Below are 18,530 nucleotides of genomic sequence, written 5' to 3'. Positions count from 1 at the left end.
ATATAAGAATGATAATGATACTACGGAGGACGCTCCACCAGTATGTACAGTATGTACGGGTACCCCAGACAGCATTCATAGCATGTAACCATTTAACACAAACAGAGTGCACACGTCTACAATCAAAAATCGAATGTCATTCAAACGTTACATACTTACTCCCCCTCTCCCTATATATATCATGCATAGTGCTTACTTTGCTGCTCCTAGAACGTCAGCAATACCCACAATCAGATTCAGCATAGCCAGAGACTCGTCGGCTCCATCAGCCAGACGCTTGTCGGTGACAGACAGCAGCTCGGCAATCTTGCTCTTTTCCTTACCTTCAATCAACACGTCGGTGATAATCAGGTCATGCATTTGCGAGGTGATTTGAGCACTGCTCCATCCAGAGTAGGTCAGTTCCTTGACAGCGACGAGAATGTCGGGCACAGTGTCTCCAATGGGTCCCTTGGAGTCTTTGCATGCCTTGATGATGGCCTTGAGAGTCTCTGTGGGGATAACGCCAGCAGTCTCGTTCACATCGGCAATAGTGATGGGCCTAGTTTCAGCCATGGTTGCGTCTCCATCTTCGTCGTTTTGAGCAGCTGAAGACTCTCCGCTGAGACGCGAACATGACTGCAGAATGGTAATGGCTCGACGCAAATCTCCGTTAGCCACCTCCAGGATCTTCTCCAGCACTCCGTCCTCCACGGAGAGCTGTTCAGCGTCAGACACGTGCCGCAGACGGGCCAGGGCGTCGTTTCCGTCCAGCAGTCTAAATCGGAACTTGGAGCATCGAGACGCTAGCGGGTCGATGATTCGGGTCACATAGTTACAGATGAGGCAGAACCGGGTCTGGGCCGAGTACGTCTCCATAGTTCGTCGCAGAGCACTCTGGGCGTCTGTAGTCATGGAGTCTGCCTCATCCAGGATGATGATCTTGAATGGCGGACAGGGGTACTTTTCGGCAATATGGTCTTTGGGTGCAACCACCTTCTGCGCCGCAAAATTCTTGATGCTGTCTCGCACGATGGCGATTCCTCGTTCGTCCGACGCGTTGAGCTCCAGCACTCGATCCTTCATGAGTTCAGGTCCGTACAGCTCTTTGGCCAGGGCGAGCACGGTCGACGTTTTTCCAGTTCCGGGAGGGCCGTAGAATAGCATGTGTGGCAAATTGGCTGAGCCGAGAGTTCGTTTGAGAACAGTCACGGCATGATCCTGTGACGAGACGTCATCCAGCGACTTTGGACGGTACTTTTCAACCCATGGAGGAGGGGCTTTGTTTTTCGACGTCTTCTTGCCGTCTGCCTTTTGCGCCTGTTGCGACTTTGCAAAGAAAGATTGCATTGTGTGTGTCTTTGTGTCTTGGGTGTTGTTGTGATGTGAAGTTGATCCCGCTGATGTTCTTGAGAAGGACTAATTTTACTGCATGAAAAATACGTGACGCGTTGAAACTCTACAGTAGAGACTGACGCATTACGATAAGCAGTTGTGATCACGAGAAACAAAACATCTCATTAACTTCAGCATGTCGAAAAAAAAGAAAAAAAACTACGCAGTCAAAGCAGCATTCTTACCGGATGTGTACTCTTTCGAAGTGACCGAGCAACGGGTCCAGGGCTACAGCCATTCGGATTGGAATGGGTTCAACATATGAAAGACGCTCTTAATCACCTGAAGAAAGCCCAATCGCCAGCCAAATCACAGTCTCGGAACAAGTCCAAACCACATTCAAACTGTGCCCCGAGCTGGACCCCCGCCAGCAATGGCATGCGGCCGAACATTATGTCACTTCCTGGAGTCTGAAGAGACTGTAACCAGCACCATGGCCAAGATCGAAGTGTCAACCAAATCACTACAGGAGGCAACTGCTGACGCGCGGAGAGAAAGACAGCGCTTTGCAAAATGGAGCTTCCTTTTCCAAGCCTTTGCGGCCGAAACTCTAGCCCTTTATAAGACAGAAATGCAAAGGCTGGCACCATATTTTGATGACCAGACTGATGATAATCCGTCGACACACTCCAAGATGCACTTTGTTGTTGATAACACTGTTATTAAGGAGCTGTCAATTACAGGAGAACATGCCATAGGTAGCAGCATTGCAGTATGCGCAAATCTCCAGCATGCAAGGGCAACGGCTAGCCAGGGATAGCTTCAAACGTAGAAAGAGCTGTCTTGAGAGGACTTGAGCTACGTGGATGTGTGTGACGGAAAGAGGATATACCAGGTGTTTACCGATTGCTCTTGTAAAAGGCTCTCAATGTGATATCGGCGTACATTGGCAGAAACAATCCTTTCAACATTCCGGAAGCCTGCTGCCCACCAATTGACATCAACTAGAGAGCAGAGCTGGAAGCTATAAGAAGGGCCTATTGTCAGCTTGCTTTCAAGGGGGGGAAACGATCGGTCTTATGGGATCTGTTCAGATCCAGCCTATGCGTTCACCTCACTCAAGTGGCCTACACTCGGAAGAAGAACGGGTGGAAAAACGTGGATGGGTTTGTCATGAAAGACCAGCATGTGTTTCAGCAACTTCGACGTATGATAGCAATTCCTGACTCTCGAATGTCACTTTGAAAACAGTGAGGGTTATGCGAGGGAAAACATTCCGGCTTATGGGCTCCCCCCAGCTTATACTGCCGGACATATTTTGACCAGTGATGTGCATGCATAAGCTGTTTATATTGGGGACGCGGTGGATATAAGTATGTGATATCGAAGAGCCGAGCAATCATCGTGCGGCTCACCTTTGTGTATATTGATTTACTTGATTAATTTGGGAGCCCCGCATGCATGTGAGATGGCATGAAATATGTGCCCCTCTTGCCAGATCGGATCGACTGACTGCCAAAGGGAAGGTGTTAAGACGGATGTCAGATTCTTCGAAGAGGCCAGGGATCGCAGCAGTAAAGAATCAACCAGAAGGGGAGGGTTTTGACGACTTCCTACGAGTAACTGCTCTCGATCATCGGAAGCCTTAGTCCAACAGGTTCGGTATCAAGACAAACCGTCAGTCCCAAGGGAGTCGGTTTCATGAATGCATGCGGCTAGTAAGAGCCAGAAGCTCAGCACCGGTGAGGAGCTAGCTCGGCAACGTAGCCACGGTGAATGTACTATATATTCACAAATACCAGGTAGAATCCATGAGCCCCCCTTGGTTTCAGTTAATCGTTAGCTGCTTCGTAGGAAAAATAGATTTTCGAACAGATAGCCAAAAGGACGACTACCAGGACAACCGTGTCATACTCAGTCTGGTGGACCCACCGAGACCCCGAACTTCGCGGAGGAGTTCTTTCCCGAGCGATGGGACATCAATAACGGCAGTATTGGACGAGGATGAGAGTACCTGCCGTTCAATTGAGGTCCTCGAATTTGTTTAGGTCAACAGTTGGCCTTGACAGAGGTGGGGATACGTTTGGAGTCAGATGGTACAGACTTGTTTCCCGCACCATCAGGACCATATCGGTTACGTCAAGTATGCCCATCGCTATAGTCAGATCATCATCAAATGAGTACAAGTGCGGCCGTAGATGGCTCGATGCTGTGATTGATCAGTCACATCAGTCTGGCTACTCGAGGCATCTATCATGGTAAAAATCCGGGGGCTGACCGTAATATCATCTTTCTGAGGATTTTTTCTTCTTCTTCTGTTGTTGTTTTTTTGTCGCATCATTCCATTAATTTCAAGTGCAAGCATTCGTACTCGTACTCGTACTCGTATTCGTACTCGTAATATGACGAGTTCTTTATTATCGCCAAATTGCACACACGCGACCTGTCCCGCATGCTGGATGCAACGCGCAGAGGCAGGGTGGGAGCTGAAATTTTAATTGATTTAGACCAGCTACAAATACAAGTACGAGTACAGTACGAGCACTCTCGGAAGAGACTATACGGAAAGCGCCAGGTCAAATCTATCAGCCTTTGAATCGACATGCCTAAAAAGTTCTACGCGGTCAGAGCTGGGCACAAACCAGGTATTTACGACTATGCGGACGCTCAAAAACAAGTCCGAGGGTACAGTCGTTCTGACTGGAAGGGATTCAATGTGCTTCAGGATGCTACCGACTACCTCCATGCGACCAAATCAGAATCCGAAACACAATCCAAGCATCAGAAGCAACTAAAGACTCAACCCAAGGTGAAAGAACAGACCAAGGTGAAGGAACAAACCAAGATGAAGGAACAGACCAAGATACAGACCAAAGCTCAAAACCAATCCAAGAGTCGGCCAGACGCCAAGTCCCAGCCAGAGGCCAAGACTAAGACACAGTCCAAGACTCGAGATCAGTCTCAAACTCAGTCAAAGCTCAAGTTTCAGGATCAGCCCAAAACTCGAGATCAGTCCAAAAGTAAAGATCGGCCCAAGACTGCGGTCCAATCTCAAGTCAATCATAAGACGCAATCTGGTGTCCAGCCTGAAACTAAAACCGGAGCAAAAGCCAAGACCAAGGCAAAAGGAAAACCCGAGGCTGAAACCGACATTGAGACAGCGACTAACGAGCTGCTTTCGGCTCAGGCTGATGTCAAATCTCTGACCAAGGCCCTCCTTGAAGCACAGGATAGGGTCAAGTCTCACAAGCAAGCTCTACAACTGGCTCGAGACAATATTAAAGGAGGGGACAGCGCCGAACCTAAGCAATCGTTCTACATAGTGGATTGTTTCATTTTCGACACCCGAGAGGCAGCCGTGATGTACTACGGTGGGTCCAAGGGTGTGGTGAAAGCTGCGTCTTGGGATGAAGCTACCGAGAAAGTGCGAAAAGCCGGTTATGATCAAAACCACAAGGCGTTTAGCGAGGACATTTCCTACGTGAACAAACAAGGGAACACAGTCTACCAGGTGCTTGTCGATGGAGCGTGTTCCAACAATGGTCCAGATGCAAAGGCTGGGTATGGTCTGTATTTCGGAGAAAACAACCCATGGAATGTTGCTGCCTCGGTTATGGGAACGGTTCATACTAGCCAACGGGCTGAGCTGCAGGCCATAATGAAGGCATATCAAGTGATTGAGAAAAAAGACAATGGTCACTCTTACGAGATCATGTCTGACTCCTCGTATGCCATCAATTGTCTCACCAAGTGGCGACATGACTGGAAGAAGAACGGATGGAAAACCAGTGAGGGCAAGCCTGTGGAGAACGTGGATTTGATCCAGGATTGTATAAAAATCATGGACAGGCTTGTCAAGCGTGGAATTGCGCTGAAGAAGGTCCAGGCTCATGGTGATAGTAAGGGAAACAAGCGGGCTGATGTTCTTGCACGACAAGGAGTCCAGGTCGCACGTGGACACGTTGGTGGAAACGATGCAAGCAAGAGTTGGTCTGTGCTGGGACTTTCTCCAGTCTCGAAATGAGCCGTTGGATGAGTGACGATGCTCTAACGAACAGTCTTCCAACAGTACATACAGTGGCCTAGCTTTCAGATATACTTGAAGGGATCACAAGCGACAACAACAATGAATATACCTAGTTGAAGATGTGGACTACATTGTACCTGCACTTGGGGTTCACTAACAGGAGCGGACAAGCCACCAAATGGTACCTACTGTACTGGACTGGGAGTACATCCTACGAACTCGTCGTCGAGGAATTTGGGGTAGCTATAAATGAATTACCTGCGTAGATGGGCGTGTGAAGAGAAGCAAGATGTCTTCAACTTTGGCTCATTGCAACGATTTACCACGCGGTCGCCCCAATATCTAATACCTAATACAAAATGAAGAGCGGCAAGTGTTGGGAAGATGGGCATGTGTCTCCACACAAGGGGACAAGGTACGAGCATTTCTGGCTATGGCTGTGAGACAGTGTCAAAATGGAACGGTGGGCTCGCAGCTAAGATTAGTCGTGTGAGACATGCAAGTAACGGCGTCCATCGAGCGGCTGGTGGACAAGGAAGGCAAGCCTGTTAGTTTGCAAGCCGAAATAAGAACACGCTTCAACGGCCGTTGGGCAGCTGGTATTGTATTCAGCTACCCAAACCCGCAGGCTTGCTGGGTGGAAAAGAAAAGAAGCAAAGACGGGTCTTTTGTCTCCACCAAGAGTCCCGCCATTTAATTACGGGAGTTAGCAAGCGAGGGATACGCAATTGGAGGTTGGGTGGCATAAGCCTTAGGTAGGTTTGGTTAGCGTGGAGGGGTTCAAAGTCTAGGCCGCTTTGTTCTTGGAGGGTGTGCGTGGAATGACGTACAAGAAGTACGAGTGTTCATGTATCGGGACCACCAGCGGCATGTACAATTAAAACCGACTTTGCTACCGTGTCTAGAACGCATGTCTTGTCTTGTGCGACAGAGACAAAAGACAATATATTATAGGACACGGCCGCCAAGGTTGCCAAGTGTCAGATCCAAGCCGGCAATGCCCTGGCACCACAACCATAGGTGCAGCTTCGCTGTCAGTCAATGCATAGAAGAAATATGTGTCTGTGCCATACAAAGTGTCTATTGGCACGGTACAATTACAACTACCCGCAAGGCTTGTTTGTGTTAATTAGTCCAAGTACAAGTACAAAGCACCGGACTCGGTTTTATAATAGATGCCGACTGTGGGAGGCAGGCTTCTCCAAGGTTATCTTGGGCGTGGGCCGGTGGGTGGAAAGGGTGCAAGAGAGCCTTCTTAGGGAGTTTGGCCACGATGCATGTCTCGGAGAAGCAGCCAAACTCCGATCTGAGCTACCGCCGTTGCCTCTGGGTCCCCTACGTAAGAATATGTACGATTAAGTCTCACACTGACGATTCTGGAGTTATGATTGTAAAAGCCTATTTTTTGCACGTTTCGGACATGACGTATTCCAGCAGGAGGGCGACTCCGTGGAGATAACGAGCTTTTTCCAGCGTGTTTTTCGCATTTACAAGAACCCATTCTCCGAGGAGACCCGGTCGTGCATCTACAGAGTCCCGGGTGTGCTATCGATCCGCCAGGTCCAGCCTGTTGCATCACATAGGGGAACCTTAGTTGACGGGCTGGTATTGTTCTGTCGCTTTTTTTCTGCATGTCAGGTAAACTTTGGCTCGCTTCCATTGCAACTATTTGAAGGTGGGGAAGGCACTTTCCAGAGGGTATAAGATTACTCATCGAGTCCAACAGAAAAACCGACCCGACTTCAGCCATTATACCCCCCGACGCCGCCATGGACGAAAAATTGCGCCGTCCGCGGGCCTGCGAAAACTGCAGGGCCCTCAAGGTCAAGTGTCTGCCCAGCGACTCGGCAGATCCAGGTGGGCCTTGTGCCCGATGCGCGAGGTTCAACAAGGAGTGTGTGGTGAATAATGCGCGACGAAAGCGGCGACCCAAGACGCGCAGCAAGATTGCGGAGCTCGAGGAGAAGCTGGAGATGCTCAGCCGAGGCCTTCAGGTCTCCGAAGCCTCAGCCGCGGCTGCAGGCGCTCCCCAAGGTCAGCCCATGATCCACCAACCCTTACAACCACAGCCACAACCACAGCAACAGCAACAGCAACAGCAGACGCAGCCACAACAGCATCAGTTACCTCCGCAGTCTCTGCCGCAACCAGGACCCATGGGCCATATCATGTCTATAGGCCAGGGCCATGGCCACATGCAATCGCCGCAGATGCACGGACAAACGCCTCCTAACGGTGGCATCCCCCCTCAGATGCCGATCAATGGAATTGCAGGCATGTTGAACCCGTCTCCCACAACGCAGTCGGAACGAACGCCAGAAAGCTCTGGAACCCCGACCTCAGCATCGTCCTTCTCAGTCCGAAACAAAGACCTGCAACCAAGACTCCCAGCAGCTGCAGACCGACTGTTCAGAGAAGTCCAGAACTCGTCAGGTAACAATCCCCGAAACCTCCAGACCGGAATCGATGGCGTGGACGAGAAGCAGAAGACGCTGGCGACATGGAACGCTCTGGTTCAGCTAAGTGCAAAGAGAACAGAGCTCATCCACAGCACTACTCATGCATACTGCGGTCAGTTAGGACCTCATAATGATATCATTGCGAGAGGAGTCATTACCCAAGAGGAGGCGGATATGAGACTGCAACAGTACAGATCCGTTTTGCAGTGCCTGTATGGTATTGTGGTGATTCCAGATGACTGTTCGGTAGACGAGCTTAGATCAACTAAGCCGTTTCTATTCTTGGCTATCATGAACTCGTCTTCCAACGCTATTCTCGGACCCAAATTCCAAAACACATCCATCGAAATCAATGTGGAATGCTACAAAAGTATTACCTCAGAAATCATGGTTGTAGGAACCAAATCGTTCGAGCTGGTGCAGTGTCTGGCTCTCATGATGATCTGGTACAACAACTGCGAGCTTGCGTTCAACCAAAAGTACCACCTGCTCATCTCCATGGCCGTTTCAATCGCCAATGATATTGGTATCAACGACGGCCCCTTCACGCGAGTGTCTTCCCTTGACTCTTATGAATCCATCATGAGACCCAACATTGTCATGGATCCCAAGTCGCGAGAGTGTCGAAAACTGTGGCTCGTCATCTACTTCCAGCAGGTAAATATGTCCTCTCTGTTGAAGAAACCTGTCACAATCACATGGAATGCCTATCTGCAGGAATGCTGTGACCTCTTTTCCACACCTGATTCAACCATTAATGAGATCAGATGTGCCAAGCTGGCCAAAGTGTTCAAGGAGTTGGAAGATATGATGGCCATGCTTAGAAGTGAGGATTACAAGAAGCCTCTGGATATCAATGATGAACGTACTCAGCGGCTGGTCAAGCATTTCGACCGTCGAATCGACGAGGTGTTCACCTTTGACAAGCGAGGGTTCCCAATTGATCACGTTCTCGAGTTGTTCAAATCTTCTCTCAAGATCTCTCTGCATGAACTATCTCTGTTGACGAACGTGTCACCCACTGTTCCTCGAACGCCCTTCTCCGAGTTTGGTCTGAACATCTTCGATCTCAAACTGACCCCCGCAGTGATCAATAGTGCCATGGCCACTGCCGATGCGGTGCGAACATCCCTGGAGGGATTCTCGGAGCTCTACACAATGCAGATTCTGTCGTCGAGTACTCTCTACCTTGCTCGGATGACTTATTGTGCTACTACTGCACTCATGCTTCGATCATGTGCCCTACTGCACCCCAAATTTGGTGATCTGATTGAGACAGAGTACCCTCTTCAGCTGATTCAGAAGATCATCAGCAACATGAATGATGTGGTTGACCAGGCAGGCTGTTGTAGTCACGTCCTTCACTTCAAGTTCATTCTTCATCTGCTTCTGTTTTACTTTGACAGGCAAATGAAGACATGGTACGACTTGATGGAGGCCAAGAACGCCATTTCACCCCGAGACACCGAAGTGCCTGAAATCCTGGCTGCCCCCATTGATAACATCGGAAACTACGGTATTCCGGAAAGTGTATATAGAACCTTTCCCCAGCTTGTGTCTGTGGATATGGATGGTGTAATCCCCTTTGAGTACTCGTCTTGGCTTCTCTCCGAGCAGTATGAGGCTCTCTAATCTAGCGCATTTAATATCTCAATGTATTTATATATTTATCTTCTCATGAACCCTACAACGTGTAGTGACCCTCTCCAGTGTACTTTTTCGTGAGTTCTCCAAGCTCTTCGGCTGAGAATCCCAAGAGAAACTTGAGGGCTGGAACGTTGCGGAAGTCGCCAAACTGAGACTTGTCTAGGATCTCAAACTGGTTATCGTGGACATAATGGAGCTTGTCGACCGGCCAGGGGTCTTGTCCGTAAACAAACTTGGTCAGAGTGTCCTGGTACTGACGGGCCACTGCATGTTTATCTTCAGGCATCTCCCAGTTGTCCCACATGTAATAGAGATCCACGGCATGGTGGCAGAGACGACTGGGGTCATTTGGATGAATCTGGTCGAACAACTGTCTCCAGACGGGGATATTTTCCTGCTCAAACAGAAGTTCCAGCTGCTGGTTTCCACGAATAAAGGTCTCGTCTCCCTTAAATAGCATCATCTTATAGTGGTAGTCCTCCCATGTATCTTCGGTAGATATGTTGTAGAGCTTGAAGACCTTGTGGTCAAAGTCGTTCTCTGGAGTTACTCGTACCGCTGGATTGATCTTGTTCTTGAAGTTGGTTCCATCCACAATCACGTCCGAGAGTAAAACTCGAGAGACTTTGAACCGCACGTTTCTCCAGTCTGGAGGGAAGAAGTCGTCTTGAAGGTAAAAGCCGAGGTCGAGGCCGGCTTTGATTTGAGCCTCCAACAGCTCGTCCGCAGAACAGGTGTTGATATCTCCAACCAGAGTTTTGATACCGTCATAGATGGGCTTAAAAGCATCCTCTGAAATTGTCCCCGTACCCATTCGATCCATGGTCCCTGACGAGAGGATAACATTGTGGATAATACACTCTTCCTTGGGCTTCATACTCTCGTGCACCATGAGAGCGTGAAGTCCAATACTTCCTGCGGACTCTCCTCCAATGGTGATCTGGGAAGGGTCGCCTCCAAACTCCACGATATGTTTGGAGATCCATTGCAAGGCTGTGTATTGGTCTCGGGCACCCCAATTGCCAACCCAGTTGCCATTTGTGTCCGGAACAGCAAGATACCCAAAGGCACTGAGACGGTACTCGATCATCACATGAAGAACGGGTCTTCCAGCCACAATGGAGTGCTTGACGAAAGGAACGGGGTTGTGATCGGAACAGTACCCATTTCCAGCCAGATTTCCTCCTCCGTGAATCCATACAAACACAGGAAGATTTGTAGCGCCTTGGGGTCGAGTGATCATGAGATTGGAGCATTCAAACTCATCAAAAGGCATCTCCTTGGGCCCCTTTTCAATGTTGTAGTCGAAAGGAAGTACTTGCGGACAAGCCATGCCTTCCTGAGTGCAGTCGAAAACGCCATTATCGTAGTCGTCGATTCGCTCGGCATACGCCCATCGATACGGAATGTTTGCGTACTTGATACCCTTGAAGATCTCGATGCCGTCTTCAGAGATACCGTTGAAGGTTCCATTGAGAGAAGTTGATGTGACAGACATGATTTCTTGACCGGAATTGATAGTTAGTAGACAACAATCAGAACATCTCCCTCCTTATATAATCACACAGGCCAGAACGCGCTAAACTAAAGCGCTTTGGACACTATGTTACATTGGCATTGATTGAACTGAAACCACAGTCTCCCTCGCCTGAATCGAGCAATGGATGTTGTCGGAAGTCAACTTCACTAGAAGAGCGGTTCTATGCCTTGTCAAGATCATATCATAAACTCACTCTGTATTACCCCATCTATAGAACACTTGTTATGAATGGGCGGAAACATTCCGCTTATATGCACCTTTCCACACTAATGCAAAGATGTGCATCTTCAACGGGTAGTAAGACTGGTTCCGACTTCCGTTGCATGGAGAGCAATGACCTCGATAATGCGAACATCCCCCACATATACACTCTTACACAGGCCAATATAATCTGTGCATTTACTAAATATTTAAGTCTATGCACCTGCTTGATGAAAAGCGGCAGCGGATGGTATCATCTAGTTTCCGCCAATCCAAGAACCAACTGTGTTGGCAGTGGTGTAGCCCATGGCACACAGACCAAAGATGAAAATACAGACATCGGCGGTTCGAGCCGTGGTGCCTCGAGCAACACCCTTGTAATGCAAAAGAGGAGGGTAAATGTACACCAGAGGCACACATGCAAACGATCCGGTGAGAGCGACGAACCGATCGAGATCGTCGGCACCTCCCCATGCAACAAAGGCGGTGACAAACACAAGGAAGAACCGGAAAATGTTCTTCTGCCACTTGATGGTAGAGTTGTACTTGCCTGATCGGGTGAAGAGACCATTCTCGATGATTCGGATGGCAGGGAAGAGCTGCAGAGGAGTGGACAGCAGAATGGCAGCAGAGTACAGAATCTGCACACCATTGACAAATTTGGAGTCCTGGGGCAGGTTGGAAATGACGACAGTCTTAACCTCAGAGCCAAAGGCCATGTAACAGATAGCTCCCATGGACACAAACAGGGCAGTGATGCCAACCATCACTCCAGCAAGGACGGGGGTGAACTGCTCGGGCTTCTTCATAGACTCCTGGATGGGGATAATCAGACCAATTCCTTCAAAGGTGAAGATAGCGGTACCGAGGAACAGCGACCAGGAGTTGGGGTTGAACATCTTGACATCAGCGACACCCTCTGTGGCAACAATCATTCCAGACCAGTAGTACAGGTACACGAGACCCAGCAGAATGAAGAGATCAGCTATCAGAGCAGTTCCGGACAGCTTGGCAATGTCTCGAATCATGGACAGAGGCAGGAAAATAATGAGCTGCAGGAAAATGAGAGTCTCGATCTTGACAAAGGTCTCTCCCTTGGTCACAGATAGAATGAAGGCCTGCAAGTTTTCGGACGTAAACACAATGTAGGCGGCAGCAAAACCAATCTGGGAAATAACAATGGAGAAGAGAATCAGAGACCGCATCTTGGGGCCGTAGAGGGCGCCACCAATGTCACCAAAGGACGACACGCCAGTCTTCATTCGGCATTGGATCAGCAGCAGGAAACACCAGTAAGAGAGAGCAGCCACCATGGTGAGCACGCAGGCTGAGAAGAGAAGACCTCCGTTGAAGAAGGCCTTGGGCAGGAAGAGCACACCGGTTCCCACAAAGGACTTGAGCAGCAACATGACAGCCTTGGTAGCAGATGCATTACCCTGGGGAGGATGGCCGGGCTTGGCACCTCGCTGCTTTCGGGCTCTTCGACGCAGAGGGGTTTCTTCGTCGTAGTCGTTCTCGTCAACCTCATCGTCTCCGTCGTAGTCATCATCATCGTCGTCATCGTCGTCCTCCTCGAGCTCCTCGCCGGCAAAATGACCGTAGATAGACAGGAACTCAATGAAGTTCCGAGTGAGGAAGGTGGGGGGTTTGTCCTGGCCGTTTTCTTGCTGCACCTTTTGAGCAATGAAGTTTCGTCGGAATCCTCCGGGGGCCTTGATAGAGTTGATATCCTGTCCGAGTTCCTGGGTCGCAGAGGAGGAGGCTCCCTCGCCGGCATCGAACGACTTGGATCGCTTGAGTCCGCCCTCCTCGTGCTCCTTCTGCCACTTGTACAGCTGGCGGGTGATGTCTCCTCCCTGCAGTTTGAGGGAGTCGAAATTTTCGCTTTCCGTGGCTCCGTAGTTTCTGGTCTTGTCGTCAGACACGAGATGTCGGCCGACAGCCTTGACCACCTCGGGATTGGGGTTGTCAATGTCCACAGAGTGGATCGACTGGGTGTCTGCGTCTGCGGGGTTGGGGGGGTTTGCAGGAGAAGCAGATTGATCCTTTTTGGTGTCGTTGGACGAATTGCTGTTGCTGTTGTTATTGGTTTTGGTGTTGCTGTTGTTTTTGCTGCTGTTAGACGGGGTGGTCTTGGTGGTTGTGTTCGTATTTGAGTCTGTCTTGTTGCTGGCATCGTCCTTTTCCTTGCCCTTGTCCATGAGGCCCTTGAGACCTCCCTTGGAAGAGTCGCTGCCGTTCTTGTGCTGCTCCTCGGGCGTTCGCTTGTTGAAAGTCACCTCCTCCACGTTTTTGTTGGCGTCGGCCTGCTCCTCGAACCGCTTCATGGACTCTCGCATCGAGTCCTTGAAGGAGCCCGTCACCGAGCCTGGGTTGGAGTTGGGCGAACCGACCTGGACGGGGGTTCCGAGCCGCTGGATGGCAGACTGCCGCGGTGACGAGCCGAACGAAGCTCTTCGATCGGGATATGACATTTCGCGATGGGTTGAGTTTGGTGAAAAGAGAAGAAAAACAAGCAGTGCGTTAACAAGTGGTAGCCCTGACGGCGATCCAAACTTTACTACGCTGCGTGCTGTGCCTTGGGTCTAGTTAAAGCAGTATATCTGGGCTTATTAGGTTGATGCCGTATGTAGACCAGACGGGGGGTGGCGGATAAAATGTCCCAATGGAACCACGGGGATTGATGAGGATGACTGGAAGAGGAGCCCAGGAGAGAGAGATTGAGTCCTACTTTGACTTCTTCCTTTAAAACCTGTAGAATATTCTTCTTTTGCCGCTCTGAACGGCCCCCATCTCCCAAACACACTCCTCAGTCATTGCTGTAATCGGAGCCCGCCACGCGCATGACAACAGCAACCGCGCAGCAAGTTCGCCACGAACGTATACAACAGGCCGCGCACGGACGCGCTTGTGTGCACACAGAGACGTTGTTACGAGGCTCCGCGGGCTGCTGACCGCTGTTGGTCCTTGTGTGCGATCCGCGGTCATGAGCCCAACCGGTGGTTTCAGACCTTCCCAAACTGAAACACGCTGCTCTGCCGCTTGTATTAGAGTGTCTGTTAGCTACTCGCTTGGAGTATGCCCAATTGCAGCAGTCCTAAGCGGGGAGAAGTGCTCACATGAGCGCCGTACCCGGTGGCAATTAATTTCCAGAGCAGTCAATGTGACCCCATCACGTGACGAAAAAACTCTCATCTCCCTCGACCTGCCCTTTGAACAACCTCCACCGCACCATACAGGCACGAGTATCGTCGTACTGTATACACTATACTGGACAACCTCGCGCTCCGAAGCGAACCTCTTAAGGTTGCGGATCCAAATATCCATTATTGGAAGGAATAACAGCTACCACTTGAACCTACCGTCCAAGTACAGAAAGCCGGCCGGGTGGAGGTGGAGAAAGCGGATAAGAGCGGACCCGTGCAATCTATGGACCGCGTCCGGGGCGTTTTCAGTTTGACACCGAGTCCTGAATCCTTACAGTACTGTATGCTTCAAGTGTCGTACTCGTACCGGCTCGCCTTGGCACAACCTCCACGCAGGTTAGATGCAATGGCGTCTACAAGAGCCCCTCAAACGTGGAAAACATGTTTCTGGATGCTTCTGGATGTATTTTCGGAGTAATGTATGTACGAGTGCTCGTGGGCGACAACCGCTGTCCCTGGGGTGGAGTTTTGGAGAGGTATGGCGGTAGGGAATCGTTATGGTTGTGTTCAGCAGAGGCATGATATGAAGAAGAAAAAAAAGAAAAAAAAAGTTTGACCAGAGATGTGGGAAAAAGTACAACTATAAGTACTCCTACAGTACCGGTACATACAGTATTGTGGTTGCATTGTAATGTCAAAGTCCCCCATATGTTCGCAAGTTCAACTGAATTACGAGTACTTGTTCTTGTGTCGGTATTCTTCTATGTACTGTGTGGACTATGGTAGATCACATCGAACTCACCATCAAACTCAACTTGGGAATATCATGTGTGCTCAAGATATGTAGCTAAAAGATACCACCAACAAAAAACATGACTGTATGATATACACACACATGAACTAGATACCAAATGACAACGCCAGTCACGTGACCGGGAGACCACTGCCCCGACTTTCCCGACGGTGGCAAATGAGGGCTGGTTCCCGTGGCTCTTATCCTGCTCATCTGATCAGTCATGTTATGGTCCTGCCGTCTGAGAGCGAGATGAGCCTCCTGTTTGAGGTATCGAGAACCAGCCTGATGAGTTCAAAACTGATCCGCACAGTCTACAACGCTATATCTAACAATTATCACGGAGAAACGCCGATTTGCGAAGACCAACCAAACGACTAAACTAAACCACCGAACGACAAACGACAAACGACAAACGAAAACGATTAATCTAGGACATCGCTGTCATGACTGGCTGGGAAGAACAGCCTCCTCCGTATGGAATGGACGAATCGGCTGACGTGACTGCCAGTGTGACTGCGACGTCCGAGGCAGACGATCCGTTCCGCATTGTGGAGCGATTGACTAACGAAAACCAGTTGCTGAGCCAGCAGGTAGCCCATCTCGAACGCCTAGTCCAGGCCTTGTCCGACCCAAGCTCCCCCGAGTGCCAGCAGGTTCACCAGACTGTTTTCGCAGAGGCTGCTCGGTTCAAGGAGAATGCAGAAACGTATTGTTTCGAGCTTCTTCGCGACTCGGAGCAGTCTGAGAAGGCCAGAGCTGACGCCAGAATCGCTGAGGTCGAGAAAGAGATGCTGGCACTTCAACAAACCCATATTGCTGGGCAGCAGGAGCTCAGTAGAGTCACATCGGTTCTGAACAGCATGGAACTGGCCCACGAGAACGAAACCTCGCGACTACGAGCCATCAATGACCGTAGAAGAGATACAATCAAGCGTCTGAGAGGGTCTCTTGACGACAAAAAGTTCCAGCGAAAAGAGAACCGCAAGAAGATCATGGCGGAAAACGCAGAACTCAAGAGCAGTCTGGGGAACCTGCAAAAGGACATCAAGAAGCTGGAGAAAACCAACGGAGAGATCCAGAGCCAACTCGCGTCCACTCAGAGATGGGCTGAACGCCTCGAAGAGACCGAATCGACCTTGCAGGCAGAAGTGGAGGAACTACGTCGCGAAAACGTCCGTCTCAATTGCGACGTGGAGGACCTGCAATCGGACCGAGAAGACGAATATCTCATGGACGACGGTCAGCGAGACTGGCAAGCGCTCAGAGACCAACTGCATACACAATACTGCGAGCTGGCCGCAGTAGCCAACATCATCAATCTGCATGTCAAAGACACTACTGTTCTGGAGGCTCTATCCAACGCCGTCAAGTCGGTTCAGAATGTGAAACTCAGTGATCGAAAACGAGCCAAGCGGAAACCTGTGCTTTCTACTTCAAAGAGTGATGCAGACAGTGAGATGGGGGACTACGAAGGTCAGCCCAAACGAAGCAAAACGTAGCACACACATAGACCTCATAATACATGCATTATATATGGAGTAAAGTCCTTGTAAAAGTACATTGCGCCTGCCTGCTACAAGTACTTCGAGTGAAGATCTACATGAAACTTGTTCTTCTATCATTCAGGAGATTAAATATATATGTCAGTTAGGTGGAGTAAGCCGGAGTAGTTTAGACAGCCTTGGCGGCATTTCGCTTCTTCAACACGTTTTCAATGAACACCTCGCCGGCCTTGTACGAAGATCGCACTAGAGGTCCGGATGCACAGTAAAGGAAACCCATATCCATGGCCCGCTTCTGCCAGTAGTCAAACTTCTCGGGTGTCACGTATTCAGCCACCTTCAGATGTCGGATTGTGGGCCGCATGTACTGTCCAAAGGTGACAATGTCGACACCCACGCCCCGCAACTGCATAAGAGTGTCTTCGACCTGTTCGTCGGTCTCTCCGAAACCCAGCATGATAGATGTCTTTGTGATGAGGTCGGGCACGGCCACCTTGGCCTGTCTGAGCACGGATAACGACTGCTGGAACGTGGCTCTTCGGTCTCGCACAAAGGGGGTCAGAGCCTCGACGGTCTCCATGTTGTGGGCAAAGACATCGAGTCCAGACTCGGCGAGAGTAGTAACGTGGTCCAGATTGCCTCGGAAGTCTCCAGATAGCGTCTCGACCAGAATGTGGGGCGCCTTCTCCTTGATTCGTTTGACGGTGTCTGCAAAATGCCACGATCCTCCATCGGACAAGTCGTCTCTGTCCACAGTAGTGAGCACCACATAGCCCAGACCCCACTTGGAGATGGCCACGGCGGTGTTTTCGGGCTCGTTGGGGTCCAGAGGGCCGGGGTTTCGGTTTGTCTTGACGGAGCAGAATCGACAGCCTCGAGTGCACGTGTCTCCCATGAGCATGATGGTGGCTGTGGCCTTGCTCTTGTCCGATCCACCCCAACACTCTCCAATGTTAGGACATCGGGCCTCCTCACACACAGTGTGCAGACCCAGACCTCGCAGGTCCTCCCGGATGTTGTGCAGGTTCTTTCCCTTGGGAATTTCTGTCTTGAGCCACTTGGGCAGTCGTTTTCCGTCTGACGATGCTGCCAGGACAGGATCAACGGCTGCTGCCTTTCCTGCTCGTCCGGTCAGAAAGTCATCGAACGAGGGGCCCTTGTTGAGTGCGTCGGAAAAACGGGTGGCCGACCGTTTGCTGGCGGAATGGAGCTGTCGCTTGAGCATCTGAGTGAGGCGTTTGCGTGTATGTGTGTGCGAGTGTGTGGTGTAAATGTGTTGAGTTTTTCCGACTGGAGATTATGATTTGAGCTTGCAGTTTACTCAGTGAAGAACTGAGTAAGACGAGGTTGGGACAAGAGCAATTGCTACTGTTGTGGCGACCGTGAAGCAGATGTAATGGCAGAATCTTACTGGTCATGTGATACACCGTCGGATTGAAACGAGTCCCAAGGCCAACAACTCCCGCTACACAATCCAACCACCTCCTACTTTTCTTTCTCTACATCATCTCCTCAATAGAAAAGCCGCACGGTTCACGTGACCCTGTTGGGACATGTCGTCAGCGTCAATAGCCGTCAGAAAATATTTTAGTTGCCTGTCGACGAGAAATGTCTCTCTCGGTAGGGTAAACTTGGTTGACAGAATGATGGAGTGATAGTGTCCATGATAAGCCATTGGATACACCCATTTGTACTTGTTTTTTGTATGCAATGACCCACGACACTCCTATATGCGTATGTTAAGTATTTCTGTTAGAGTTCCCTGAGATGAGCTCATCGCCAAGGGGTTGCATCATTGTGGCGTATTGTACAACGTAATCGAGTATGTACTTATCTGATGGTACAGTAGGGGCTTTTTCATGACTCCTGGAGCTGAGGTGATTCATATACACACTTTT

At 50.0% G+C, this 18,530-nt stretch overlaps 9 protein-coding genes across 9 annotated transcripts; 4 read left to right on the top strand and 5 right to left on the bottom strand.

Annotated features, from left to right (window-relative positions):
• Positions 1-192: 192 nt before the first annotated feature.
• YALI1_E13637g (uncharacterized protein) lies at positions 193-1,329 on the bottom strand (the record flags this gene model as incomplete). The annotated part of the gene is made up of 1 exon (XM_503793.3): positions 193-1,329. One exon carries the CDS (start codon positions 1,327-1,329, stop codon positions 193-195), a length of 1,137 nt encoding a protein of 378 aa, XP_503793.3.
• Positions 1,330-2,047: 718 nt separating this feature from the next.
• YALI1_E13627g (uncharacterized protein) lies at positions 2,048-2,315 on the bottom strand (the record flags this gene model as incomplete). The annotated part of the gene is made up of 2 exons (XM_068282974.1): positions 2,048-2,225; positions 2,272-2,315. The coding sequence occupies 2 exons, from the start codon at positions 2,313-2,315 to the stop codon at positions 2,048-2,050; spliced, it is 222 nt and encodes a 73-aa protein (XP_068139075.1).
• A 1,601-nt stretch (positions 2,316-3,916) lies between these two features.
• YALI1_E13611g (uncharacterized protein) lies at positions 3,917-5,338 on the top strand (the record flags this gene model as incomplete). Its single annotated transcript, XM_503792.3, has 1 exon — positions 3,917-5,338. The coding sequence occupies one exon, from the start codon at positions 3,917-3,919 to the stop codon at positions 5,336-5,338; it is 1,422 nt and encodes a 473-aa protein (XP_503792.3).
• A 1,772-nt stretch (positions 5,339-7,110) lies between these two features.
• Positions 7,111-9,432, top strand: YALI1_E13579g (uncharacterized protein; the record flags this gene model as incomplete). Its single annotated transcript, XM_503791.3, has 1 exon — positions 7,111-9,432. The coding sequence occupies one exon, from the start codon at positions 7,111-7,113 to the stop codon at positions 9,430-9,432; it is 2,322 nt and encodes a 773-aa protein (XP_503791.2).
• Positions 9,433-9,484: 52 nt separating this feature from the next.
• On the bottom strand, positions 9,485-10,945 carry YALI1_E13541g (uncharacterized protein; the record flags this gene model as incomplete). Its single annotated transcript, XM_503790.3, has 1 exon — positions 9,485-10,945. One exon carries the CDS (start codon positions 10,943-10,945, stop codon positions 9,485-9,487), a length of 1,461 nt encoding a protein of 486 aa, XP_503790.2.
• A 500-nt stretch (positions 10,946-11,445) lies between these two features.
• YALI1_E13514g (uncharacterized protein) lies at positions 11,446-13,662 on the bottom strand (the record flags this gene model as incomplete). Its single annotated transcript, XM_503789.2, has 1 exon — positions 11,446-13,662. The coding sequence occupies one exon, from the start codon at positions 13,660-13,662 to the stop codon at positions 11,446-11,448; it is 2,217 nt and encodes a 738-aa protein (XP_503789.1).
• A 512-nt stretch (positions 13,663-14,174) lies between these two features.
• On the top strand, positions 14,175-14,648 carry YALI1_E13509g (uncharacterized protein; the record flags this gene model as incomplete). The annotated part of the gene is made up of 1 exon (XM_068282973.1): positions 14,175-14,648. The coding sequence occupies one exon, from the start codon at positions 14,175-14,177 to the stop codon at positions 14,646-14,648; it is 474 nt and encodes a 157-aa protein (XP_068139074.1).
• Positions 14,649-15,573: 925 nt separating this feature from the next.
• YALI1_E13495g (uncharacterized protein) lies at positions 15,574-16,629 on the top strand (the record flags this gene model as incomplete). The annotated part of the gene is made up of 1 exon (XM_503787.2): positions 15,574-16,629. One exon carries the CDS (start codon positions 15,574-15,576, stop codon positions 16,627-16,629), a length of 1,056 nt encoding a protein of 351 aa, XP_503787.2.
• A 172-nt stretch (positions 16,630-16,801) lies between these two features.
• On the bottom strand, positions 16,802-17,857 carry YALI1_E13472g (uncharacterized protein; the record flags this gene model as incomplete). The annotated part of the gene is made up of 1 exon (XM_503786.3): positions 16,802-17,857. The coding sequence occupies one exon, from the start codon at positions 17,855-17,857 to the stop codon at positions 16,802-16,804; it is 1,056 nt and encodes a 351-aa protein (XP_503786.1).
• Between the last annotated feature and the right edge of the window lie 673 nt (positions 17,858-18,530).

Source organism: Yarrowia lipolytica, chromosome 1E (assembly GCF_001761485.1).
Source record: "Yarrowia lipolytica chromosome 1E, complete sequence".
Classification (NCBI taxonomy): Eukaryota; Fungi; Ascomycota; class Dipodascomycetes; order Dipodascales; genus Yarrowia; species Yarrowia lipolytica.
This window is presented reverse-complemented; position numbering and strand designations above follow the sequence as displayed.